Here is a 27,391-nt window from a genome sequence, read left to right on the forward strand (position 1 = left end):
GTTTGTGTTTTATGCCTTTCTTTTTGGAAGTATTAGCCTGTAATCTAACTCATTGTTGAAGATATGGTCATTGAAACTGTCTTAAAGGTTCTAAAACTGACATTGTAGAGTTTGTAAAAATAAAAGATAAAGATTTTTATTCCCAGAGCATTCTCTATCAGCTGGATGATTTATGTGCCATAAATAATTCTATTTTCTCCTTTGAGCCACAGTCAGAAAAATACCCAAGCCTTCTTCATCTTTAACAATCTGAGCCAGAGTTATTTATGTTGCTCTCTCCCTTGTGGCATGCCAAAGCAGTTGATGTCAAGTGGATGGTCCTTTCCCACTCATGTTGCACATGAATGGTGCAGGGGTCAAGGCTTTTAAGTTTCACAGATGTGTTTATAGAAATGTTACCCAGAAGATATTCCACAGCTCTGTTCAGCAGTAATGATTCATGAAAAGCACTCAAGTGCATGAGTTCATGGACAAGATCTAAAGATGAGCTGAGGCATGTGTAGCACTGTACTACTCATGTTCTGGCAGTGAGAACAGGGTAGGATGATGAAAAAGTGTCAGTGAACTTTATGAAAATAAGATGTGCTTTAAAATACCTGTATAACACTTAAGAAAAATGTTTTGGGAGTCTCTCTTTAGTGTTACAGCTCAAGCAGTGCCTTAGAGAATAGTCTTTCAGAAACATTCTGTTGGAGTGTGGAGGCTGTACTCAGATGATGAGGAATGTGGAGTGGGATGGTCTATAAAAATGAGTTCTTTATGGATGTTGAAGTGCATTGGTAAAAATACAATTCAGATTAAGCTGCAGTAAATCCAAATTCTGGGCAAACTGGTGTACAATTTTAGTGTTGAGAGCACCCTGAAGAATTTGGAAGTGCTGAGCTCTGGCCACTGGGATACCCCTTTGGTAAGAAGAGAAACCATTTTGAAAGGTGTCTGTACTCATGTTGGGTATTTGTTCTGGGACACCCTGCAAATCTTATGCTGGAAGTATGGGAAGACCCAGCACTTCTGGGGAGAAGGAACCTGTGGGTACTGGCTGACAGCAGCTGAACATGAGCCAGCTTGTGCCAGGTGGTCAAGGAGGCCAGTGGCAGCCTGGCTTGTATCAGAACTGGTGTGGCCAGCAGGACCAGAGCAGTGGTTGTGCAGTGCTGAGGCCACTCCTCAAGTCCTGTGTTCAGTTTTGGGCCCCTCTTGACAGCAGGGACATGGAGGTGCTGGAACCTGTCCAGAGAAGGGCAAAGGAGCTGGGGAAGGGGCTGGAGCAGCTGAGGGGGCTCAGCCTGGAGAAAAGGGGGCTCAGGGTTAACTTCTCACTCTATACAACTCCCTGCCATGGGGCTGTGGTGGGATGGGGTTGGTCTCTTCCCCCAAGTAACAAGTGCTAGGAGAAGAGGAAATGGCCATAAGTTGCGGCAAGGAAAGTTTAGGTTGGATATTAAGAAAAGTTCTTTCCCTGAAAGGAGTGTCAGGCATTGGAATAGGCTGCCAAGGGCCAGGGTGGAGTCACCCTCCCTGGAGGTATTCAAAAAGCACGTGGATGTGGTGTCTTCAGGGACATGGTTTAGTGGTGCACTTGGCAACGATAGCTTGAGAGCTGGGCTTGATGGTTTTGGAGGTCTTTTCCTGCCTTCATGGGTCCATGATTCCTGCCTTGCTAAGCCTCCTCAGATAGCACTGGTATGTTTTTATTGTATTATGAGCAGGTTTTAAAACAAGCAGTGACAGGAGTTGGTATCAGGGTTAATAGAACAGTGACATTTCTGTTAACTTTGCTTTATCCTACAGAAGGAAGAAAACAAAGATGACACATATTGACTGAAATTGCACCAGATTGAATTCAGTACCTTTTTGCCCATTCTTGGTGTTTATGCTGAGCTTGCCTATCTGCCTCTAAAGCAGAGGGAATCTCTTTGCTTATTCTTAATTATATTTTACCTTTCAGAACAATATGAATTAACTTGTAGAGCTTAAACCATTACTGTCTCTTGTTTCTTTTAAATGTAGGTTACAACATTAGTCAACTGTCCACAGAATCCTTCTAGTAAGAAAAAGGGCCGTTCCAAAAGAGCTCGTGTCTTGCTTGCTTCTGTGGAAGAAGCCACTTGGAATCTGTTGGACAAGGGAGAAAAAATTGCCAAGGAAGCAGTTGTGTTCACAGAGGAGCTTCAGGCAGCTCTCGCCGATGTGCGCAAGGAGAGTAAGTACCTGAGCAAGGGTTCAGGCACCACGAGGGGCTGGTGTAGCTGTGCCTGGTGTCCAGGTGATGCTGGCATACCTGTGGGAAACACATTGTGATGTGCAAATGGCTGAACTTGGAGCTGCCTAATCCTGTATTCTGGGGTACCACTTATGAGGAGGTGAGGTGGGCAAGCTCGGCCCCATTGGGAAAAATACATATATCAGTGGAACTTTAGTTGTTTGGAATGTGGTTTCTTTCTTTTCATGAGGACAGGATGCCTCTTGGTCATTTTAGTGGCTCTTAAGCACGACTGAAAGTTAATGTATATTTTAACTTCTTGACCTGTTTACCTGAATCTCAGATTAAGTCCTTTTAGTTAAAAATTTAAAACCTAAAATCTTGCCTGTTTTATGCACTAGTAAGGATTTCAATATATAATAAGGTATAATAGTCCAATGTGGAGGTATGTTTTGAGAGTAGGAGGAAGCTGGATCCTTTGACCTACCATAAGAGTCATCCCCTCTTGATAGAGCAGTGAGTTGAGTCGTGCCATATTCTGTTGTGTCATATTCATCTCTCAATTTTGAACCTGATTCCCAGGACTGGGCTGGCTTTTGTGATCTGCAGAGAATGTTGTAGCCCATGGAAAGTGGGAATATTTAGGTGAGCACAAAGGCCATGAGTCACATGACCAACATGCTAAATGTGTTCCTGCAGAAATCACAAGTTCAAGTTCATCTTTTTTTTAGTGATATCATCCTGCCCTTACTGAAGATGGAACTTAATCAAGTTTTTCTTTGAATGTGAGTTTATTTTATTTGATCATCTTGCACATGCAGCTGGGGTGGTTTCTGAGTCTCTGCTGTTGTTCAGGACAGTGATTACTTGCTTTTGGCTTCCTCTGAATCCAGAGATAGCTGTGGTTTAGAGTTTGATCAATGCATAAGGTGTCTGAGATTCCATAAGGTCCTTTGTGATTAAAAGCGTTATGACCAGCAAGTATCACTGTTATCTGTCACACTGAGCAGCTGAGGCTCTTGCAAAATCATTCATTTTGGAGTACTCTTTAAAATGTTAGCCCATCCATTACAGGCTGAGAACACAAGGTAAGAATAAAATATATAGTTTTATATTGATTTTTATACATAGAGAAATTGAAAATGTGAAATATTTTTATATTACTTATGGATTCTCAGCCAAGACCAGAGGTAACTGCAAAAATAAATAATACATAAAGTAGATTATATATACCTCATACATTCTAAAAGAAAGTTAAGCCCATGTTATTACTTATCATTATGAAATGATGAAGTGAGTGGTTGCAGCCCATCTCCCTTCACAAATTTGCCAAACTGCACAGGTTAGTTTTAAGAAATTGTTGAAATAATTGTAAAAAAGTTCTTAATTTTGCAGATATTTTTAATCTTTGAAGCTGTGTGCTATTTTTAATTTGTGGTGTGCTACATCACATGTACCTTTATTTCCTGTTATTCAGGCCATATTCTGCTGCTGTTAAATGTCTCCTGTTATTTACTTCAAGCTCTTTGAGGGGATGTGGGTCAGCAGCCATGGTTGCATGCAGTCACCTGCATACAGTATTTAATTTTCTGTGGGCATTATTTTCTGTGGTGACTGGCAGGTACTTTTAGTAATACAAGCTTAAATTAATTAGGAAGCTTTGCACATGGCTACAGCTTGTATTTCCTGGATAATGGAATTTTGAAGAAATGCTTCAGATAATTTCACTCACATCAACCAAACTTGCACACTGAGATCTGGAAAGAATAAATACTGTCTCACCTCCTCTAGTGTTTTACCTTGTGTCATGTGCTGAACTTGTTCAGTTGGGGATGCAACATGAGCATTAAAGACTTGTTCCTTCTGAATGTCAATTGCCAGTGGGAAAACGCTCCTTCGTTACTTTTGGAGCTCATTAATTTGGGGCTCCTTTTAAAGGAGTGATAGACCTTTTTCAGTCTGCTTCTGATAATCCTGTTCATAATAATGCTTTGGAGAATAAAGGGGCAAATGAATGGGATAAAAATGAAGAGTAAGGGTAATGTTGGGTGTATTTAGTTCATCTGTGAGTGATTAATGGTCTTCAGAAGTCACGACATGGATATGGCTTCACTGACTGCAGCTTGCTCTTGGCACTGTCAGTAGATGAGATTTTGGAGTCTCAAATTCAGTTGAATTCTGTGACCTCTGAAAGAAGGTGTTGCTATAATGGATGACAGACATGTTAACCTGGATAAATACAGTGTCTGCTTCTTTTGACTTCTGCAAAGTTTTACCAGACATTCATAGGCTTGGAGACAATTGTTTTAATAGAGATTCTCTGCATTTTTCTTTGTTTCCTCTCAAGAAAGTACTTTTGAAGGCCTATCCACATCTTCATACATCTTCTGGAGCTCTGCTAAATGGGTCAGCAGGAAGGTGTGTGGGTGGTGGGCTGCATGCATCATCCAGAAATCCGCTGGCCCAGTAACTGAAGAGCTGCCATGATTTCCTGTTGGTCTGATTCAGCAAACTTTGTTAGAGGCTATTTATGTTCACAGTTTTATTCTAAAATAGTGTAATAACCCCTAAAGTAATGTATTGAAAAACTCTCACTGTGAGATTTCATGTGCATGCAGCATTTCAAAAGATTGTCTCCAATTTGATGTTCTGGGAATAGCTGACCCCTATGCAAAGGGTGTAAGGAGCATTGTTCTACCCTGAATGCTTCTGCCACTAAATGTCAGCCTCGAATTCATGTCCTGGTTCTGAGATTTAATCAGTTTTAGGGCAAAACAGTGATGCTGTTCATGTGGTAAAATGTTGCTGTAGAAATCTGAATTAAAGTCTAGCGTTATCCTCAGCATGATGAGTTTTTGCATTTATGTCAAGGTGTGATGGCTTGCAGTTCTCATACAGTTGCATGAGCATAACTGAAATGTTTGGTATTTACTGCCATTGCTGACTGACTATATATAGGCAGAAACACAACAGTTGCTGTCTGCCTTGTTTCTATCTATTGCAGTGTCAGTGTTTCTTGTGTTTAGCTGTTATCACGCTCAAGTGTGTTCCCAGATAAGCTTGTCATCACACAGAGCAGTGAATTGAAAGCAAGTTTCTTGCTGGAGTTACATGTTGAGCCTTAAGTTACTCTTTAAAAGGAAATTCTAACAAATACTTAGATATTCTGAATAGCCACATTTAATGTCTTTTGCTGTCCAACAGGGGAGGTGAGAGTTTGATGGCAGGGAAAGCACTATCATTCACTGGCAAGAAATAGAGCTTACTTGAAAGGGCATTTACTAAAGGAAGGGTATAGGGATCTTTTGTATAATACTGTGTTCTTATTTGTCCCTCCCCTCATCTGAAAAGTAAACTTAACTTTCTCATCCTGCATGAAGACGTACATGTGTGTATTCTGCATTTAAGGAACTTTTGTTCTGGGGGGCAGAACTTAAATGGCTTAAAATAATCTGTACTGTATCCTCCTTTCATGAAACCAAGAACAGATCCTCTGCAGAATAGCTTTTGACATCAGCATCACTGGATCAGGTGCCCCTGAGTGGGAAAGGGAGAATGAAGAGGTGGGTGTAAGGCATGATGGGGATGCGTGGTGGCTCTGATTACACGTTAGGAAGAACTGGATGAGACGTGGAAGTGGAACTTCCTGATATGCAGTGGTGAAATAGTTGCAATGCAACAGAATCCAGTGGTATCTGAGTGGAATAAGAGACTCTGTGGCAGGACAGAAATGTCCTGTAACAGCTCCAGAAAGCTATTGTGAGAATCTGAGTTATCACAGTGTTGAATATTAGAAACATGAAGGAGGTATCGATCTGCTGAGCCCTGACACTGATAGTGTCACTTCAGCTGGCTGGCTGAAGCAGAATCCTTTTATTTGCTGAAGCAGATGGAGCTGATATTTGTAGGAACAGGTGATAGCACTGGTGACTTGTATTGTTTAATCTTGCGTTTTCAGAAAGGGTATGTTGTTCTGTGCTGTGATGTGACCTTGACTCCCAACCTTCTCTGTTACTTACTCTGCTTAATGTGTTAGTTCATGCCTGCAGAATTTGAGGCTGCACGTGCTAGTGTAAGAGCTGATAAGTGCTCTGTTATTGGTGAGACCCCACGTGGAATACTGCATTAAAACTGTATCCAGCTCTGGGGCCCTCAACATAAGGAGGACATGGACCTTGGAGCCAGTCCAGAGGAGGCTGCAAAGATCATCAGTGGGATTGAGCACCTCTCTGTTAAAGACAGGTTGAGAGAACTGGGCTTGTTCAGCCTGCAGAGAAGGCTCTGGGAAGATACCAGCAGAGCCTCTCAGAACCCAAGGGGAACCTACAAGAGATATGGAGAGGGACTTTCTACAAGTGGGAAAGGCTTCAAACTGACTGCGGGTGTTTTAGATGAGATACTGGGAAGAAATTCTTCACTATGAAAATGTTAAGGTATAGGCACAAGGTGCAGAGGAGCTGAGGCTGCCCCATCCCTGGAAATGTCCAAGGCCAGGTTGGATGGGGTTTGGAACCACCTGGGATGGTGGAGAGTGTCCCTGCCCATGGCAGGGGGATTGGAACTACATGATCTTTGAGGTGCCTTCCAACCCAAGGCATTCTAGGATTCTGTGTTATAAACCATTGTGGGTTTTTTCTTGTTTGTTTGTATTTCTGTTCTCTCAAATTTGAGACTGAAATGTTGGAAATTTCTACTTTCTACTTACTTTGGTATGTCTGTCCCCCGCTTAGTAAATGAGCTCCTACTGTCAACCGTGTTTCTCTGGAGCTGTAAGGCCATCAGCCTCTATTAGTTTAGCTCAGGAGTGGGTGACAGGACTTTCTTGGCAACAGTACCTCCTTGTGGGAGGACACAAGAATGGCATAAAATTCACTGCATTCCATGTGCATTTCACATTGCTCCAGTCGAAATTAAAAAATGACAGAAGAAAGCCTGTAAAGTTGTAAGTACAAATAGAAAAGTGTGGTGCTTGGACAGGATTTCAAAAGGAGGAAGAAAATCAAAGAAATAAAAGAAGAAAGCACAATTTTGTTATGTTCCCTAAACCAGTGCAGAGCACTTAGTTGCTGTCAGTGTAATGCTGAGCACTGTCTCTAAGGGGTGCTCACTGCCTGCACTTGGTGGTGTTGCAGCCTCTGTACAGACACAGCCTGGCACGGGCTGTCAGCTGTTTGCCAACAGGCTCACAGTTCACTTGTTTGTAAAGGAATTTCCATGTAAGGTTTTGGATATTTTTGGTGCTGGATAAAGTGTGTGAATCCTCTAACTTTTTAAAAAATTACCTGTGGCTGAAGAGTGTTTTTACATTTCCCTGAGCAGATTTTTTTAGGCACTGTAAGTAACAGTCATTTGATCAGCTGATGGCAGAGCAACATTTACTTTGGGAGTCATCTGTCTGGGTGTGTTGAACAGAGTCTTGGGAATATCTGCCTGACAGTAATTGTGTAGTTATGATAGATCCTGGCTTTGGTTCTTTGAATTGCTTTTTGTTTGATTGTCTGAAAGAACTGAAATAGTATGAATACTGCTGTCTGTCTGAATTCCTATTTGTGTCACTAAAAGGACATTTTTTGTGTTTCAGTGTTTGTGACAAAATGTAATTATGGAAGAATATCCACTTGATGGGAATTAAAATAAAAATAGATTAAATTGCATCAGACTGTCATGCTGTCTTCTGCAATTTAAGAAACTTTTAACATCATGTTTTTGTTGGAGCTGTCATTTTCTGCTGTTTGTACTTGTAGCTCCTATCTGTCTAGCCTGCATCTCATGGCTCTGTTTTAGGGATATGATTTTATGTGTTCATCTGGCCATCTCTGCTTGTGTCACATTCATTCTAAGGGCTTGGTCATATTCTGACCCTTCTGACTTGTGTTTGCTCACAGAATTGCAGAATGTTGAGGGGTGGAAGGGACCTCTGAGGGTCATCTAGGCCAATGCCCCAGGTCAGGCAGGGCCAGCAGTCTGCCCAGGACCATGTCCAGCCAGGTTTTTAACATCTCCCAGGATGGAGACTCCACAGCCTTCCTGGTTGGTCTGTGCCACTGCTGAGTCACTCTGGCAGTGAAAAAACATTTTCTGATGCTGACATGGAATATCCTGTGTATCACTTTGTGCCCATTGCTTCTCCCCCTGTTTCTGAGCACCACTGAGAACAGTCTGGCTCTATCACCTTTTCACCTCCCTTCAGGTATTTATGGTGTTTGTCACTGTTGTCCACATTGTTGAATTTCATTTACCAAACTTCACATTGGAGAGCAGTGCATTGTTGTCTACTGGCAGTCACTAGCTCTGTTGCACAGATTTCACTTTATGACAGTCAGATGTTTGAATGTATGAGGTTTTCATTCCATTAACTTATATTTGTAATGAGAAGAGCAGTATTTGATTGCCTCCTGTGACCAGGAGTTATTTAATAGCAAGGACACCAAAGTACATAGTAATATAACAAGTAGTGACTAGCAGGGTTTAACAAAGCCCCTGGCTTTGTTGTGTACAGTTAAGAGCAATAGTGTGAAGGCCAAGGGAATTATTTCAGAACTGAGTGATGCTGTGGAACAGAAAGGGGCATTGTGGAAGATGAGGAACATTAACCTGCACGATCTGTAATAACTGACCTTCATTTCAAGGCATTAGGGCAAGAGAGAGACATCAAATTTATTGGCAATACTTGTGACTTGCCAAATAACTGCCAGAACTTGAATGAGTTCCTTTGCTGTGGGTGCTGTGATGCAGCCTGAGGGAATGTGTGCTCCTTTTGCAGGTCAGGCCCTGCAGGTGTCAGCAGAGGCGTTCACCAGCGATCCCTGCTCCCTGCCCAGGAGGCAGGCTGTTGTGCCAGCCGCTCGCTCCCTGCTGGCCGCTGTCACCAGGCTCCTCATCCTGGCTGATATGGAGGATGTGGCCTTCCTGCTGCAGCACCTGACTGTGGTGAGTAACTCTGCTCCCCTCAGCTGCTCTGAGCCACAGCTGGGTCTGCTCAGGGCTCCTCCTGCACTTGAGCCTTGCAGGTCTCATGCACACAACACCTGGGCAAGTGTAGTCTGGATCACATTTGGAAATGGACCAGAAAAACTCATCTACTTGCAGCTCAGCATACTTGATCTATTTTTGGTTCCTCTTTTTGTCCACTAATACTTTCAATAATTCATAAGAGACTGATAAAAGCACATATTGTTGTTGGCTTGCTAATATTTCAGGGCAGAGGTGGATAATCAGTGCCACCTCTCATAATGCCTCATGCCACAAGAGAGCACAGTGACTTAGGGGGACCATGTTGAAGCATGTTCAATTTGGTGAGGATGGGAGAATGAAAATGTGGCTCCAAATCAGAGTAGGAAAAGTATTTCATAATAAAACAATGTTGTTTTTCAATACTGGGCTTGAAAGGTGTGCCACTGACTATGCTAGAGATGTACCACAGGCTAAATTAACACTGACCTTCAGAAGCCTCTCTGTTGTTCTGTATGTTTAAATTTGTCAGCTGTAATAGGAATGACATGTCTTTTGTACTGTTTGTGGAAAATTTTCTTAAATTATTATATTTTTCATGGTAATCTATTACATTTTTAATATTTATTTTCATAATCCTAGATGCTCTCTTCTGAGATGTATTGAGTACGTTTTACATGAGAGAACTAAGATTAGGTGGTGCTCCTTACTAGAGTTTCAGTGTTTCTAAACAGCTATCTAATTAGCTTCATGTTTTCCATCTGAAAACAAAACATAACTGAAAATGATGAAAGAATGTATAGTATCATTCAGGAAAACCTCCAGCACTGCAAAGAGTGCCATTAACTTGTCATTTCTTCCATACTTCCTCCTTAATAGGAGGGAGAACTGAACTTGTAAATGAACCCTTAGAATAAATGAGTGTGGTATAACACTCTCAGTAATGCCTGTGCAAAAAGGCTCACCCTGGTTCTTGGAGGAGAGGGTTACATTTTGCATATTTATTTAGTCTCTGCTCTGGCTGTTGAACTTGCCAACAGTGGTATTAGCTGTAATGGTGTCTTTTTATGTTGACATCTAATTAGGAAATTGACTTAATGTAATTTCAACATATGCTATTGAAATCCCTCAACTTCTAACAATTTTTGGTCACAGCTAACTGAGCCAGATTTAAATACGGTTAAAGATTTTAATGAATTGCAGCTTGGCTCTATTCTAAGTGTTTAACTGAAATCTTTATACTTTAAAACTCTCTTAGGAATTCAATTTTTCTTCAACATGGACTTGCTCCCACAAAAAGACATTGTATTCACACAAGTGTCAAGGTAGACCTTGTCTTTGCTGTATCAGCTGTAATATTTTTGGGTTTGACAAGTTCATATGCCTTGAAAATCAACTCCTTAAAGTCATTAGCTGCTTTTCTTTGAACTTGTTCTAAAACCTTAATACTTCTACCACATTATCCTCTTCTTCAGGCATGGGTGTTACAGCTGTTATAATTTAAGAGATGGGAAATGTCATTGCTCTTTATTTCCATGTCTCTGAGAGCTATCATTTTCATGTGGTAGAATGAAGACATTAGAAAGGACTAAGCCAAAATTAATTTGAAAATTAAAAAAAAAAGTAGTAGTAGGATAAAAGACATAAAAATTCTAATCAAGGATCCTTTCTTTATTTGCATGTATAAAATGAAAGAATTTGGTTCAGCATCATCAAAGAACTCTGTACAGTATTAGTGAGATCTTGCTCAATAGAGAAGTATTTAATTGGGAATTACCTATTTAAGTATCTAATATTTTTCAAACCTTTTATCAAAGAGTGCTGAAAGTTTTTGTCTTGATCACTGACTAAAATTAGTTAATTCCCACACTGACATTTAAAACCATACCTTTTTCTACTGACAGAATACACTCTGGATCATTAAACTTTAATTTCCTCAGTAACCTGGGAATAAAAATAGAAAGAAAACAAAGACAATGTGACTGGCTGTCACAGAAAGCTTCATCCACTGTCACATCTGCCTGATGATGTATATCTAGGAGAAAAAGATGAACCTCAGCTATCTCTTCCAGTTTATTTAGTCTCTAACAATATTGTTTTTTGTATATTTTGCTTAGACTTAGAAGTTTTTGAATTTAGGTTTTGAACTTAAGTTTTTGAATTCTGTGGAATAAAGTCTTCATATTAAGTACTGTGTAATGCTGAAAATACTGGATATTTTTTGTCACAAAAATACTGAAATGTGACATTTCAAAACCAGAAGTATCAGGTAAGTGAGTTTGAAAGGATTTGATAATCCTGACAGGGATTTCAAGCCAAATGTTCAAAACCCTGGCTTTGTGAACTGGATATCAGCTTTTTTTTTTAGAAGTTTTGCTAATAAAGTGGAGCAAATTTTGATTGTTTAATGAATTCTATCAGATTTTCACCGAGCAAGAGTGAATAAATGTGTATGTAAATAATGCATGCTAGATGCCAGTACAAACTCTCAGTGACTGATACATTCTGGCACAGAATACTTCTGGCCACTTGTGGAATTCACAGTCCTATTAGACTGAGAGGGTGCAGTACAAACAGGAAGATCCTTTTAGAGTTGACTGAAAAAATAAAGTACATCACACCAGAAAGAAAGGTTTTCCTTCTTTAAACAACTTTTTTTTTTTTTTTTTTTTTTTTTTAAACAGGTAAGAGTTTAAATAAATAGCTATCTGTGTCTTGAGTTTCCATGCTTAAATGAAGTCTCTAAAGAAACAACTGAGTTGTGAGAAATGTGGTCAGACAAAGGGATGTCTTGTGTATTGCACTCTCTGATTCAGAGCTGTGTTAGAGCTCATCCATTATGGTTAGTAATGCTCGATATTATTTAATTAAGTGAATTAACAGACTAATGGAATTGCTTAAATTCATTGATCAGAAGAGAACAGCAGGGAAGTAACAAGTTTGGAGAATCTCATTCAAAGAGCATTGGCAGTCTGTCTTTCTCTAATCGGTTTCAGATCATGCTGAGCCAACATGTTTTATCTGCCTTTTTCCCCTTCATGTCACGCTTGTAGATTTACTGTCTAAGTCTTATTTTTCATGAATGCCTCAGACAGCATGGTCTTTACAAAATGCCTGCTTAGAGTTATTTAAAACTCCTGCCAGGGTCAAAAAAAGAGAGAATGGCTAGAGATAAGAAACAACTTGTGAAGTTGGGTCCTGTGAGCATAGTGCTGCCTGTTCCTCCCTTTCCTGCAGAGTATTCATCAGCATTAAAAATGTTGTGAGCAGGAACTCGATAGGGATACATGGAATCAAAGAAGAAGGTCATCTTGGGCTGCCCTGTGCTTCAGGTTTAGGGGCTTGCTTCAACTCCCACAGCTGTGCTTAATTGATCCAGATCCCTGTGTGGGGCCTTCCTACCCTCCAGCAGATCACTTTGGACTTGTGTGAGTCTTAGATGGTGTAGCTGGTCACTAAACATTTCATTTTGGATTGGGGGAATGCATTCTGCTCCCCATCCCTGTGCTCAGCTTCAGGGGGTTGGGTACCTGGAAAACAACTGGTCCTGCTCCTGAAGGCTGAGACAGAGAAGTACCTCTGACTTTTCCTCTTTGTCACCGTGTTTCCCCTTGCATCCAATAAAGGATGGAGATTGTCCTTAGCCCTCCACTTGTTCCTAATGTGTTTATAAAGGCCTTGTTTTTTACAGCAGTAGCCCAGAATAAGTTCTAACTTCTTGCCACCTTCCTTTGTTGGGTGTGGGTCACTCTCATGGCAGGGGGAACTTCTTGAGCATAAGTATTATGAAGGTGACAGGAGTCTTTGAGAGAAGATGGTTCATACTCCTATTTATTTTCTCATCAAACAGAGATTCCTACTACCAATCAGAGATCTGTCTGTGGTATGTGGGATGCAGCTGTTTGGAATCAGGGCTGCAGTGTTTATCATTACAGTCTGCAAATTCTGTGGCACTCTGTGATGTCCAGTAAATAACAGAGGACAAGCAGCTTCCAAAGAATTGCTTTTAGGAGTTGGCTTTTTCAAGGTGAGCATTCTTTTGAGTGCAGCAGGAATCTGGATGTCCACTTCTGTGCTTGAGATAGGAGCCTCTGGACTGCTCCTTTGTAACTTATTTTTACAAGTAATTGTCAAGCTGTGAGATGATAAATTCCTACTGGAATGTTAAGTTGTAAACTCAAAGCCTGGGGAGATCTGTAACATAGCTATGGCTTGTAGCAGAGGTTAATACAATGCTTGAAGTCATCAGAAGTCCAGCTGAGTGTGAGAAATCCATATTGTGTCTGGTGATGAAGTTGGAAGGTGGTTATTAGATAAGCATAGGCCTGTTTGAAATAATTGTTTGGACTGTGCAGATGCCTGCCTGCTCCAGTCAGTGACCAGGGCTCCACTGCAGTTGACTCTTTGAACCTGTCAGGGAAGGAGCATTGCTAAAGGCTTCCCTTTGGAGAGTCTGGTGCTGCATTTGGCCTCTACAGCAGCACACACCACTGAAGTGTAGTGCTTAAAGGAGAATAATATGGAAGTGATGTTCTGAAATTTCCTTCTCTACAGTGCTAATATGGGAAGGCAAATTCTAGGCTGTGAAAATCATCTTGGGAAATTATCTTCCCCTGGCACATTATTTATTGGTAGTGTAGCAACAAACATGGTGTAATGTAGAATGGCTTGTCTGATCAACAGTTCAAGCATGCAGAGATCATTCTGATCTAGAGAAATTTATTCTATAACTCATTTGTGCTTTGAGAGGCAGAAATGAGGAAATACAGGCAAAACAAACAGTATCTGCTTTATTATCAAAGTGTATGTCTTCAGACCTTCTTAAAATGACAGCAAAATCATCTGTTATTTTCTGAATGGAAAAAGCTGTTGAGCTGCTCTCTATAAACCTCTCAAAAGGAGGCACATTGCCCATTCCATTACGGCGCAATGTGAGAAGAGCAGCTTTTCCCTCATAAGTATGTATGTTCAGTAACTGGAATTTAAGAGAGGTTGTGAATTTTTTTTTTCCAACCTACCTCTGGGTAATTTAAATAGTACATTTAGTATAATTTAGTCTTTTAAAGAACCAGTTCCTTATAAAAACAAGGAGGTATTTTTTTTTCAATGGACAGCTTCCTTATGTCAAAATGGAAGTAAAATTTGCTTCCTGCCCTTAATTCAACTCCTATTAATTCATATGGAAATAAAGAGAAATATTTTACCAATGGAAAAACATAGTTCAGTGCTACTGTACTGCCCTATGCAGTGGAACATGATAATATTGATACTCTGAAATACAAATACTCTTTGGCTTGTGCAGCTGTAGATGAGCAAAAAAGAGCCATTTCTCCTAATTCATGAATAACAGAGTGGCTTTTTGTAGCACTGGCCCTAAATCTGAACCAGCTATGTAGAAGAAACTATGTAAAGGAAGTGCAGCAGGCCCTTTGATTACATCACCTTCATAGAGCTGGACTGCCGGGTGAGTGCCATTAAAGGTGTGTGGCCTGGGCAGTAGCATCATGCACAAATGGGAGGAGCAGGACCTGCTGCCCCTGTTCCTGTTTGTATGGAGATTGTAAGGTGGTTACCAGGAGTGTGGCTTTGTACTCTGTGATTAATGATGTTGCTTCCCACATTTCTGAATTATAAGCAATGAAGCACTTTGCACTGCATGTTTATAATCTCATAATTTTGTGTCCTGGCCTCCTGTTTAGCTGGTAAGCCATTAATTTTCATGGCTTGTGTTGAAGATGAAAAATATTAAATTTTGGCTTCAGCAGTATCAAAATTTTAGTACGATTAGTTACTTTAATATGATTTCCTTTTGAAATGTGCAGTCACTCTGTCTCAGCCTCTTTTCTTTGATCTCATTTCCTCTTTTTGTTAGCTATGACAGCAGAGCAGAAGTTCCAAGGCTCCTGAAAGTAGGTAGAAGGATAGTGAAATAAACCCTCAAAAATGCTACGTCAGGAGCTCATAAAGACAGCAGAGGATTCTCAGCTGTTAATCTGCTTTGCTGCAGGAGGAACTTGAGTCAGAACTCACCTCTCATCTTTGACATGCAGTGTTTAAGATGTGAGACCATAGGACTTGCAGTCCTGATGTTTACAGTCATGCTAACTAATTAGATAAACCATGGTCAGTATCCAAGGGGAGGCTGTAACACTTCATACTAATTAATGACATCATACTTCTGTGTTGTAACAAGGAGGCTGTGTTGTAACACTTCTGGCCCATCCACATTTGTGATCCTCATCACTTTCAGGGTTCTGATGGCATTTGTTGCTTTGTGATACCTGAAATGGGACAGGGAGTTGCTTCACTTGGAGCATTCGCTGTGTGTTGGTTTCCAGTCACATGAGCACAGAGCCTTCATTCAGCCATGTCTTAATGGTGCCTGCTCAGGACATTGGGGCTGTTGTGTTACACACCCTACATTTTAGGGCCAGGGTGCTGGGCTCTGGTTCTGCATTTGGTGGGTTTGGGGTTTCCTACGAAAGGAATGCTGTGATATTAGTGACTAAAAAGTCATGCTCTTCTCTTTGAGGTACAAAGTTATCTATGCATTATTTGTGCTATGAAGTTATCTGTGGTCACTTGACAAACAGGAGCAGCTCTGATGAAATCACAGAGATGTGATTTTGTCACGGGGGAAAAATCCATCCAGGTAGTTACCTAGTACTGCCCCTGAGAGTAAAAGGAGTAAATGAATGCTACTTCTCAGCTTCCAGAAACTGTTCAAAGCACTTTGAAAATGTGACAGGCAGAAAGCTGCTGTGAATCTCTTATGATTATTTACATTTGGCTATTGGTAAGAGAAGAAAAAGTCAGGAATTCTGATGACAGGAGAGATGAGAGATGGTTCACACTGATAAAAGTATGATGCAGAAAGATCCAGATGTAATTTTAAGTTTAACACATGTGCTGATAACCTTTGTATGTCCAAGACACAGTTTTCTGATTTCCTGCTGATGGCAGTGGAAAGTGTATATCTATGTTTTCTTGTAATGGCTTGGTTTGTTTTTTATTTACTTTTGAGTTGAATTTTTAAAAAGTGTTTCTCTCTCACATCTAAAGACAGATGTGGATGTTCTGGCAGTTACCCATCAATTTTATTGAAGCATGTTGCCTTTATACATTTGGTTTGTATTTGCTCATGCTCTCATGCTGCTTCATGTATCTCTTTCCAGAGAGCCAAATGCATTATTGATGTTTAGGTTGCTGCAGGACATGAGGAACTGAGTGAAATGGCTAGCAGAGCTCCTGCTAATGAAGACCTGAAGCTGTGGGATTAAATACATCCTTAAAAGGATGATGATGATCCTACAACTCTATTGTAGTCTAACATGTTGATGATTATCTAAAAAAAATAAATAAAAAGCCTCAAGAAAAGACTGTACCTTATGCTTATTTAGTGAGTTCAGGAATCATTGGAGACCTTATCCCTGCATTATTCAATCCCACAACAGGGTGCAACAGCTTTGGGCTGAGTTCTGGAGAAATATATCATGGTTTGAAGCAGAAGGTTCATGATGAACTTGCCAGAGACATTATGAGTAGTTTCTTACACACTTGAAAAAAACCAAGGGCTATCAGTGCTTTTGGTCACCTTAAACTGAACTCTGGTCTTGTTTGTAAATGTTGTAATTAAGTTGCTTCCAGCTAAGGGGCTATTAGCCAGGAGTGGGAATTGATGAAAGCAAACACTGCAAATGCAAAGCTTTCAGATCAGCTTTGGAGCAGAGATAAAATCTGAAAACAACAAATCATACAAAAATTAGAAGATAATGAAGTCAAACAGAAAAGAATAGAGCATATTGCAATTTTGTCTTAGTATGTGTTTTTTGTCAGCTGTGTCAGTGCAGAATTCAGGAACATATAGTTTGGGTGAGACAGTTTTATTTTATGTTTTGTTCACAAACACTTTAAATGCAATTAGAAAGTCTCCAGTTGACCTGTAGTAGTGCTGAATGAGGTAAGAGTAAGATAAATTACAGATAGATAAAACCACTGTCTTTACTTGCCTTTTGGTTATGAAAGCAGTGAGACTGAAATAAAGGCTGCAGAGTGGCAAACAAGACATGCTAACTTGCCTGAAGGTTCCTGAAGTTGTAGTAAATTGTCAGTGGAAATCCACTGCAGTTGCTTTTTTATCCCAAGGAGATGTGCCTGGGGGCTGTTCAGTGTCAGGTGCAGCTTGGGCTTGAGCTCAGTCACATGCTCAGGAATGAGAGCATCTGGAGCCTGCCAGGTCCTGGATCAGCACTGGCTGTCAGTTATGTTCTTAAAGAGGGACACAAGATGAGTGGTTTGGCTTTGTTTGTTCTTTTTTTTTTTTTTTTTAATTCTTTTTGCCTTCTACTCCTGTGGTTCATGATTCCAATTCAGTGTAGTTTAAGCAAAGTTATAGAGGAATGTGGGCTGTAGGTACTACAGAAGTGCTTTGTTTTCCAGAAGTGACTGGAAAGCAGCCCATTGCCTCTTTCCCTGGGCATTGGTTCCACAGGTGAGCTTCACCTACAGGCCCTGGAACTGCAGTAGGCTAAATCAACATTTTGGAAGGATTTACAAGCATCTAGTTCTTCCTGATTATATCAGAGTAAATACACGTTTATAGATTTGCTTCTGATGGTAATCACAGTGATAACAAAATACGACTGAGCTACCTGCAGCTTTGCAGCAGCCACATGCTCATGAGGGGAAGAAGAGTTTTTACACCTGGGCAAACCACAAGTCAGAAAAGGCTCATGATTTCCTGAAGGTAGCAATTGGAAGCTGGACCTCCAATTCTCCTTTGACACAATTCTTAACCTTTCTGTTACAGTTCCTGCAGCTGGGCTGGTGTTGTGCATCTCTGAAAAATACCAATCTTATTTTTAATTATAGTGTATGCATGAAAGAAGTTTTAAATTGAAGAGTAAGGTCTATAATGAAGTATAATTGGAGTTGTCACAGTTTTCATGCAGAATGTGAGCAGGTTGCCCAAGGTGATTATCTGGCCTTAAATTACTCTTAAGTAAATTAATTTGATAAGAAGCACCCTGTGATTTTTAAGTTCTACCGTTACGCTTGATAGAATGAGTTCATGGCCTGTATAAAGTTGTATACACTTGTCTTAGTTGGAAAGAAAGGATTTAAATCTATGTGAAAATATTATTTCCTGGAACTTGGCATAGAAAAAGAGCTCACCTTTAGAAATTGATTTCTTGTGTTTTATCTGACCCATGAAATTAGAGGACTTCATTTAATTGAGGAGGGCATATGTACAGTGCTTTGAATTCTGTGATTGGTTTCAAAACAAAACTGTAGGAATATGTGGAAGGTTAGAGGTGACAAAGCTTAATAGTCTTAGATTTAGTAGAAAATAATAGCAATGCAGAGTGAGACACAGCAACTGTATGAATGATAATTTTTTGTTGGTTTGGTTTTATTTTTTTTTTCCCCTCACAGTTTCAAAGATCATTTGAATCTTTAAGAAATGTATCCAGCAAATCTGATCTGCAGAAAACCTACCAAAAGTTTCAAAAAGATCTGGAAAATCTTGATTACTTGGCATACAAACGTCAGCAGGTAAGACCATGGAAGCTGGTAAGAATACAGAATGCTGGGCATCACCAGGGTGGGTGGTGAAAGTGCTGTGTTGGATGGAGTTCCTGTGCTGTCAGTTGGGTTTTGTGCTCTGTGCAGTGCCAGGCAAGGCAGCAGGAGGGGGGCCAGGTCTAGTGCATGTGATGATGACTGCCTGGCTTTTGCTTTCTCAGCAGAGAGGACCATGGACAGAATAGGTAAGTGAGACTTAGCAGACATTAAAAGTTGCATTAACATGTAATTTTCTAAAAGGAAGTGTATAGAAGTACTATTTGCAATCTTTTACTTGAAAAATTAATCAAATTCACATAAGTTAATGGAATCCAATACTTCCTGTGCATGCATAGCACTAGTTTTTTCTTCTTCAGAAATGAATTTATGAGGTTAGTATGCATCAAACTTTGAAGTGCACGTGGTCTTTGGCTTGTGTTTGCAAGATCAAGGTTAAGTTGAATTGTTAACATGTGTTTAATGTTGGATATTCTGTCATTATACATAGCTTATGTGAAAATATCAGCTCTCATTATGGATACTCTCTAATTTTTCCCCTGATGATAAAATAAGACTTTACCTCTTCCAGAACATGATGGTAAAAGCTGTAACATTTCTATGTGGGGGCGTTGTGGTTTGTGTTTTCCTGAATTCCATCACTTGGTGGCAGTGTTGTCAAACAGTTCTTGGGGCAGAGCACTTGCAGCTATTTCCATCCGATAATTGATTAGATTACCTGTGTCTTAATTAATTTGCATTGTTTGTCTGAGCAGGAGTTACGTGGTTATGGTGAGGAGTTTTTACCTGTTGTTGATACAGAGGTTTTCATTTCAGTAGAACAATGGAGAAGTTGCAGTGAGGGACTAGAAACTGCATGTATGTATTTAGTGTAGAAGATGCTTCGAATTCTGTCCTACTTTAAAATGAATCTTTTTGTGAAAAGATTGCGAATTCGTTTGATTGCTGTGCAAAAATCACTGATCTGGTTTGGGACTGAAGCTCCTGTGAGTTTGGGACATGTTTGTGAAGTGTGCATGTTCAATTGATAACATTTTATATGCACTTGTGTTAGGTTAAGGGTATATTCATAATCCCTCTGGTAAAATGCTGAGTAACTGCATCTGTTTGGAGACAAATGTTTGTGGATGATCTGAGTTTGAATCCATTGGTGGTAAAGTAAGTGGTTTATATGCTGAAAGCAGTCAATGTTGGTTTTGAAAGAAATACAGTTATTGGCTTCTGCACCTTTTCTTCAGACATGAACCATGAAGTGCAATATAGCAATGTACTTCTTCAGTGGGAAAGTTTACAGGACAGATGGGAAATCAAAGCTGTGCTTTTTATAGGATCTTCAAAATGTCCCACATCGACTCTGACTGATAGATATTGACCAAACTTCCACGAGTGGTAGCAGTATACAAGTGGCAGACTCATTTGGGGTGATGATTGGGCTGCATCCACCAGAGAAATTCCTTTGGGTTGAGAATATCTGTTTATAGCCAGGCTGCCATTTTGGAATGTGCTGGGAGATACCTGTGTCTCAGAAAGGTAGATTTTCTTTCTTGTCCAGGAGATAGTCTAGCAGTTCCTTTGAATTCAAACAAGCTTTTAATTTCCTTGATACTGTCACATCTCTGAAACTTGACAAAAAACAATGGCTACATGCCACAATGAGTACTAAAACTTGTTCTCTTGCTCTATGACTTTGTGGAATGTTTTCAATGAAAGCTAAGTAAAGCTTACATTGGTTTGTATCAATCTAAATATTATCTTTGCAATATGAATGTTTTCAGGGGAAATGAGAGGACAAATGCTAAAGCATGTGGGGATAAGATGGGGCTCAGTGATAAAAGCCAGCTCTGCTCTTGGGATGCTGTAGTAGGTGCATGCTTCCTTTTCTCTTATGTGGGTCTTTGTTGCTACTGAAGGGAAATCGTCCATATATGATTCACTTGGAATGGCTCCGGTTTAAGGGTGTTTATTAGAATTATCTTACTGTAAGGTCATTTAAGGAGTGTTGGGCAATAGCTGCAATAAAAATGGACTTATAATGAAGTTCAGTGGTATTTAGCACCTGTCAAACTGAAAAATTGCCAGTGTTGCTGCTGTTCTTAGTGCTAAGAGTGCCTTTAGGATGCCTGTAGCAATGCTGGCTGCAATCCAAAGACACTCAGTTTTTGACTAGAAGCCTCCATCGATGTGGTCCTCTCATAGTTGACAGCAGGACTTTAGTATGTGCACACACACAAAAGCAGTATTCTGATTTAAGGTTTGCTTGTTTGATGTTGATTGTATGCCCTCAAGGAAATTGTGTGTTAAAGGACTGAATCTATGGGAAATAATTTTGGTTAATGCATTTAAAAAATCTTTTTAGGATTTCTTTCTGATGTTTGTTATATTTAGAAGTGTTTTAAAAAGTTGTGTTGGAAACTGAAGGAGTTAAGGGCTATATCAAAGATGTTTATGAGGCACACAGTAATATTCTTCACTCATGGGTAACAGTGCTTCCAGAATCCAATCCCTGTTTCATTCTGTTCCACACAGTCCCTCATTATCAGTACTGCAGCTGGCTTCATGATCCTATAGGTCAAACTTGCATTTTGAAAGTTCTGATTTTGAATGAAGACTAGCTTCTCTGGTCAAATGATATTTGTTTTTGTTCAAATGGATTAATTGCACTTTTATTCTTCACCTTCGATTGTTCACTTTGGCAGGAGAGATTCAGAAGAGTGAAAGTGAGAACCTGTGGGTTGATAAAGTAATTTTAACAGATAAAGCAAAAGCAGTGCACACAAGACCAGAACAAGGAATTGATTCCCCACTTCCCATGGCTGGGCAGGTTCATCTATCCCCAGGAGAGCAGGGCCCCATCATGTGTGATGGTGACTTGGGGAGACAAACTCCATCACCCTGAATGTTCTTCCTTCTCCTCCCAGGTCTGTGCTGGGCCTGGCCCCACATGCTCTGGGACACCCCCTGGGCTCAGCTGTCCTGGCTGTGTCTCCTCCCAGCCCCTCACACCCCCTGGGCTCAGCTGTCCTGGCTGTGTCCCCTCCCAGCCCCTTGCTAGTGGGGTGGACTGAGAGACAGAAAAGCCTTGGCTCTGTGCAAGCTCTGCCCAGCCATGACCAGAACATCCCTGTGCTACCAGCACTGCTTCCAGCACAAACCCAAAGCACAGCCCAGACTGGTGTGGAGAAAATTAACTATAGCCCAGCCAAAACCAGCACAGTGAGAGATTTGTTCTCTGAAGTGCTCCACCCCAGCAGCTGGAGACAAGTTTTCAAAAGAGATTATCACTTATCAACTGGCAAGTTTATTTTGTGGCAAACCCTTTATAAGTATGCTGAAAATTGAAGGGAGTTCAGGGTGAATTATTTGTTGTCAAGAAAACAAGCATGATGATAGAAAGCTGCATGACTGAGTTCCTTAAGTTACCTGGAAAAGGTTATGGCTTAGAAATGTCAGAAACAGAGGTACTTAAGTAAATCTATATTCTAGTACACAGAAATATGAGAAGAGACAATGGATGGAAGTCAGACAAGTTCAAACCAGAAAACAAATGAACATTTTTGACAATTAACTACTGAGAGGGCTTAGTTAAGAGGTACAGTACATTAATCTCTGCTTAGCCTTTCTGTCCATTATCCATGCCTTTTGAAAGTTGTGAAATAACTGAGATGCAGACTAAAGGGCAGGAATTATGGATCTTTTTATGACTTGTTCTATTGAATGAATTTGAATGAGAATTCACTTTTTATTTTTCCTTCAGACTTAAGAAAGACAGTACATTTGGTTGTTTGTTGGAAGGCATGTCTTTGAATTGCCATCCCAGATAAATGGGTGAATTTGTTCACTTCTGTATTTTCCATTCTACCACTCTAATCTTTTAGATTTTAGGGTTGGATGTGTTGAGATCTTGTTTAGGAATTTTCAAAGAAGCCTTGTACTTTACTCCAAAGTAATTTTAAGGACATAAAGGCATTTGATTCCCATTGGGGTTTTTTTTTGTTTTCTCCTTTAATGTGTAGTCACACAGTATTGATTATGAAATGAGACTATAGGTTATATTTCCAGTATTCTAGCTGCTTATCTCCCCTTGACATAGGAATAACATCTATCATGTTGTTGTGTAATTAAAGTAGTTGATTAATGCATTCATTTTTTAAAAAAGCAAACAACAGATTAGTCTCAGTGGGTAAGAGAGTGAAAAATTGGGACAATTCTGTTCTCAGCCACCTGACTTGTTTTAGTAATTCCGTGATTATAGCTCTGTCATTTGGTCCTTGCTTCTGTCTGTCCTGTATCTCTGTGGCTTTCTTAATGGCTGGAGAGGTTTTCCTTTTCTCTGCTCACCTCAAAGTGCTCATATTCCCTGTGCTTCTGATTTTATATGAGTATGTAGGGAGAGGACTTTCCCCCATCAACATTGCCCCAGACTGCACCACAGTTTTACCAACTCCCTTGTTCAGTTGGATTTGTGTCTGTCAGTTCCAGGCTTGAATGATTTCAATTTATATCTCCAATGTGCAATTTTTCTGTCTTTGCATGGATGTTAACCTCTGAGGAAAAAAGTCATGCCTCCCCTCAACTTTCCAAGGCTCAAAATGTTGCTGTTTCTATGAAACTGAATTATGAAACTGTTTTGGCTGTGCCCAAGATGTCTTCAGTTTGGATAAAAGATTGCAGTCTAGTCTTGTCTCTGATAAATGTAGCTGAAATGTCTTGGGAGTCAAGGATGGATGATGCTTCACTTTCAACCAAGACATCCCCAGGTAATTTAACAACAAACAAACAATACAAAATTGAGTGTTACAGTGGGAAAGAAATGAGATCTTCAGCTAGAAATTAAATTACAGAGACACCTAAGGAATATTAAAAGGGCATGACTTTAAAAGCTGTAGAGAATTTTCAGTGCATTCCATGGTGGGACTTGGAAACACCACAGATTTTGTACATGAACATTTGCTATGGCACCATGTACATCTCCTATATGAAATTTGATGCGTTGGGTGCTTTATCTCAGTGGTAAGTAGTGGCTAAGATTAGAGATATATTCTTTCAGTAGACTGGAAACCAATTTATTTTTTTCCTCCTAATGAAATAGAATGATACTTCAGGTGACATGTTTATGGTAAGGTGGAATAAAAGCAGAACTTAGGGATTGTGAATGGGGTCAGAGTCCAAGGAGAATGGCTCTTAATGAAGCAGTGATAACTGATTTATGACAATTGCAGTATTCTGTTAGGCAGCAGTGTCTCAAGGGAAAAAACAAAACTGCAGTTTTATACAGCAGGAGTGAGGGAAGCGTTTTCACTTACCTGTGCAATTTCCTTACCTGTTTGGTTGTTTCAAATCATACATTGTGCAGCTGGCTGTTCCTGCCTACATGGGATGACTTGTGCTCATCCTTAATGTATCCTATTTATGAATACTGCTGTGATTTCAAATCCTGCCTTAAAGTGCACTAATGGTTCCTTGTCTTCCCTCCCCCTCAGGAAATCCCTTGCTCTTCTCTTTTCTTATCCAAGTTGTGCTCCATAGTGAGGCAACCAAAACAGACCCCTGTAGAAAATGATTAAATGCATTTCTGTAGTTGCAGAGAACCATTGGTAACTGTTCTGAAGAAATCTCCCCGTTTCCAGAGAAATTTAATCAATTTTTTCCCATTTATTTGTGTAAAAGTCCTGTGAGAATCTAGTAATGAGATATTTGCTACTAATCCTACAACTACAAACCCAGACTAATTTGGCAAGATTTGATCTGGACAAACCTGTGGTGGCTATTACCCATTCTTGAATTCTTTCTAGATGAAGAAAATAGTGACTTTCATTATTTGCTGTGGTTGTTTTTCCTCAAGAATCTAAGTGTAGCTGACTGAACTAATTGCTTGGTTTCTGCCTTTGAGAAAGGACAGTCAGGTTTGCTTCCTTTCTGCCTGCTGCTGTCATGCAGATCCCCATTCTCTCACACTGGATCACTGGTAGCAAGAAGTGTTCAGTATCTTTGTCATCAGCCCCTGGGTTCTCTGTCATCACTGGATGGCTTCATCCAGCCCACTCCACATGACACACTTTGCTGTTTATTGGGCAGGTTTTTGTCATGCCTCTGCAAGACAGCCAGCACTGCAGTGGCTTTCAGAATTTCACATAGCTCCTCCTCCTTTGTTACAGTCAAATCTTACCAATATTATAAAATGTAGCACTTTCACATTTATGTTTAGACAAGGTCTAAGTGCTAACTTCCTATCTCTGGAAATAATTAAGGGACATTATTTTCAAAGACTGTGCTGTGTTCTTTGTCCTTCTCCTAGATCTACAGCTTTGTATGTTTTTATGGGTTGAAATCATCACCTAGTAAAGTGATATACTGTTCTTAGCCATAATTGAAGGAGAAAATACATTCCCTAATTTTCTGGGAAGTAATGTATCTGCATATTCTACAGAAAAAGCAAGATTTAGAGAGGATGCTTCCTTTGTTGAACACTATAAAAATGATGTATGTAATTTGATTTGACATTCTTTTCTTTCATTTTTTTAAAATTAAATGGCTTGGAGCAGTAGGGAGTGGTGACTATAAAAAAATTTCTTTACTGAATCATAAAGAACAAAAAGAGAAGTGGGAGATACATATATAAACATCTTGTAAACATTTTCAAATTTATTTTGTCCCAGCTATTTTGTGTGACCTTGAGCCAGCCTCTTAGTACCAGATCTACTGGAGGATATCACTGAATGCTTCAATCCAAGAGTTTAAGGTTTATAGGTGTATAAGGACTTGCCACTATGTTTTGTGGATATTTGAAGTTCTTTTTGTTGGGCTATGACAGATTTATGTCAGACTGGGTAAAAAGTTCAGTCTGAGGACAAGTGACATTTTTACAGGCTCAGAGGCAGTATGCAGCATATAGTCTGAGCTACTGATTTGTTGGTGGTGGGAGGTTTTTTTTGTTTGGGGATTGTGGTTTTTTGGTGCCTTTTTTTTCTTAGTATGAGAAAAACTGCTATTTAAATGCTGAAAGGATACAGGTTAGAAGTGCAACAATAGTTTGGAATGCAGAGCTCTGAATACTAAAGAGTGGCTAATGAATGATGTTATGTCCTGGTGAAAATGACAGTAATGGTAGTTTGTGAGAGTTATCTGAGGGGAATGTTATATTGTATTGATCCCAGCCTGACAGACATACACCAGCTTCTCACAGAAAAATAAATTCTCCTATAAAATGTTTCTCTGCTTTGGTGCTTGGCAAAAATCAGATAAAATGCAAAGCCTTGCAAAGTGACTGGGCTGTGAATGGAAAATGGTTTGAGAACATAATGCTTGGGAATGATGGGCAAATCCTGCAGGAGCACTGTTCCTGCTGTGTTTGCACCAGGAACTCGTAGCAGGCAGCAGCCAAAGCAGCCTCTGCCAGGAGCAATTGTGTCTTGCTGTTTTTGTCTGAAAGCTGAGCTTGTGATGCAGCTGCTGTGGCCATAGCACTTGGCCATTCTTCAGTGCTTTAGTAGGCGGAACATTAACACAGGAAATAAACACCTTGCATTTTGTGCAGGATGTAGGGGCTTTATTTCTCATGTGGTAGCAGGTTAGGAGGTAGAGGTGGGGATCTTTGTGTCTTCTGTGAAACTTAGGTTCTGTAACCAGTTAGGATTTTGAACCAGGGGAGCTTCTTAGCTTTTTCCTGGCTCACAACCCTGTTTTGAGGGAAGAACTTGTTAGCTCTGTTTATGAGGGTTCTGACCCTTGGTAATCATTCAGCCTTTGGATTCCAGCTGTTCTGGCTAAGTGGAACAATGCTACAAAGGGCTGAAAAAAAACCTAAAGAGAGAAATCACTGTTACACATAGTGACAAATTATTTATTAATCTTGTCTCGAGTCCAAGACAATATTCCTACTTTGTAGTCTGTGTGACCTTGCCAAATTGGCCACCTAGTCCCTCTTTTTGTATTGTTTCTCATATGCATATCTCTGCCCTTGTCCTGCATGTTCTGCATCAAGTTGCATTCTGTATTTTGCATTTGCATAATCCCATGTGCAGTTTCCCTCTAAAACTCACTCTAGTCATTTAGCATTTAAATTTCTTATCCAGTCACTCTGCATCACTTTTTGCTTACTTGGTCTCCTCCTTCCACCAAGCCTTTGTCATCTGTCATCCACACCTCATTTCAGTTGGTGCCTTCTAAAGGTATTGACTCATTCATTTTGCTCTCAGAAAGGTGCTTATCACTTTGGATTCAAACACACATAAGAGTCCCACCCCCACAGATGCTGTCTCCTGTTTTCCTGCCTGTCCATGCACTAACAGCACTGTGCTCTCAGGGAGGTGTTCACTAGGGTCTGAAGGATCACCAGGAAGAGTTGGAGCCAGTGCATCTGTGAGCAGACAGGTCACAGGGACATCGTGCATGCAGCAGGGAGGGCAGAGGATGGGTCATGGCAGAGAGCACTGTCCCAGCCCCAGTTTGGCCTTCCTGACCTTGACTTCCTCCTTCCCATCCCTCTAGAACTCCAGGTCATTGTCACAGCCCAGCCAAAATGCAGCTGATTGTCTGTGATACATACTGTCAGCACTGGCTCTCTTTCTCATCAGGGACTTGGGAGAGCAGTCAGACCTTGGCCTTGCTTAATGGGGTTCATCAGGCTTTAATATTTTCCTTTATCTGCTGCCTAGC

The 27,391-nt window shown here is 40.2% G+C and overlaps 1 protein-coding gene across 3 annotated transcripts in view; it reads left to right on the forward strand.

The window, feature by feature from the left end:
• Positions 1-27,391, forward strand: part of CTNNA3 (catenin alpha 3) — a 382,123-nt gene that overhangs the window by 10,583 nt on the left and 344,149 nt on the right. For all 3 annotated transcript variants that reach the window (XM_056494515.1, XM_056494512.1, XM_056494513.1), the window contains exons 3-5: positions 2,011-2,203; positions 8,967-9,133; positions 18,590-18,709. In XM_056494515.1, the coding sequence (XP_056350490.1) occupies positions 2,011-2,203; positions 8,967-9,133; positions 18,590-18,709 (480 nt within the window). The remainder of the gene's footprint in view (positions 1-2,010; positions 2,204-8,966; positions 9,134-18,589; positions 18,710-27,391) is intronic.

Source organism: Oenanthe melanoleuca, chromosome 6 (genome assembly GCF_029582105.1).
Source record: "Oenanthe melanoleuca isolate GR-GAL-2019-014 chromosome 6, OMel1.0, whole genome shotgun sequence".
Classification (NCBI taxonomy): Eukaryota; Metazoa; Chordata; class Aves; order Passeriformes; family Muscicapidae; genus Oenanthe; species Oenanthe melanoleuca.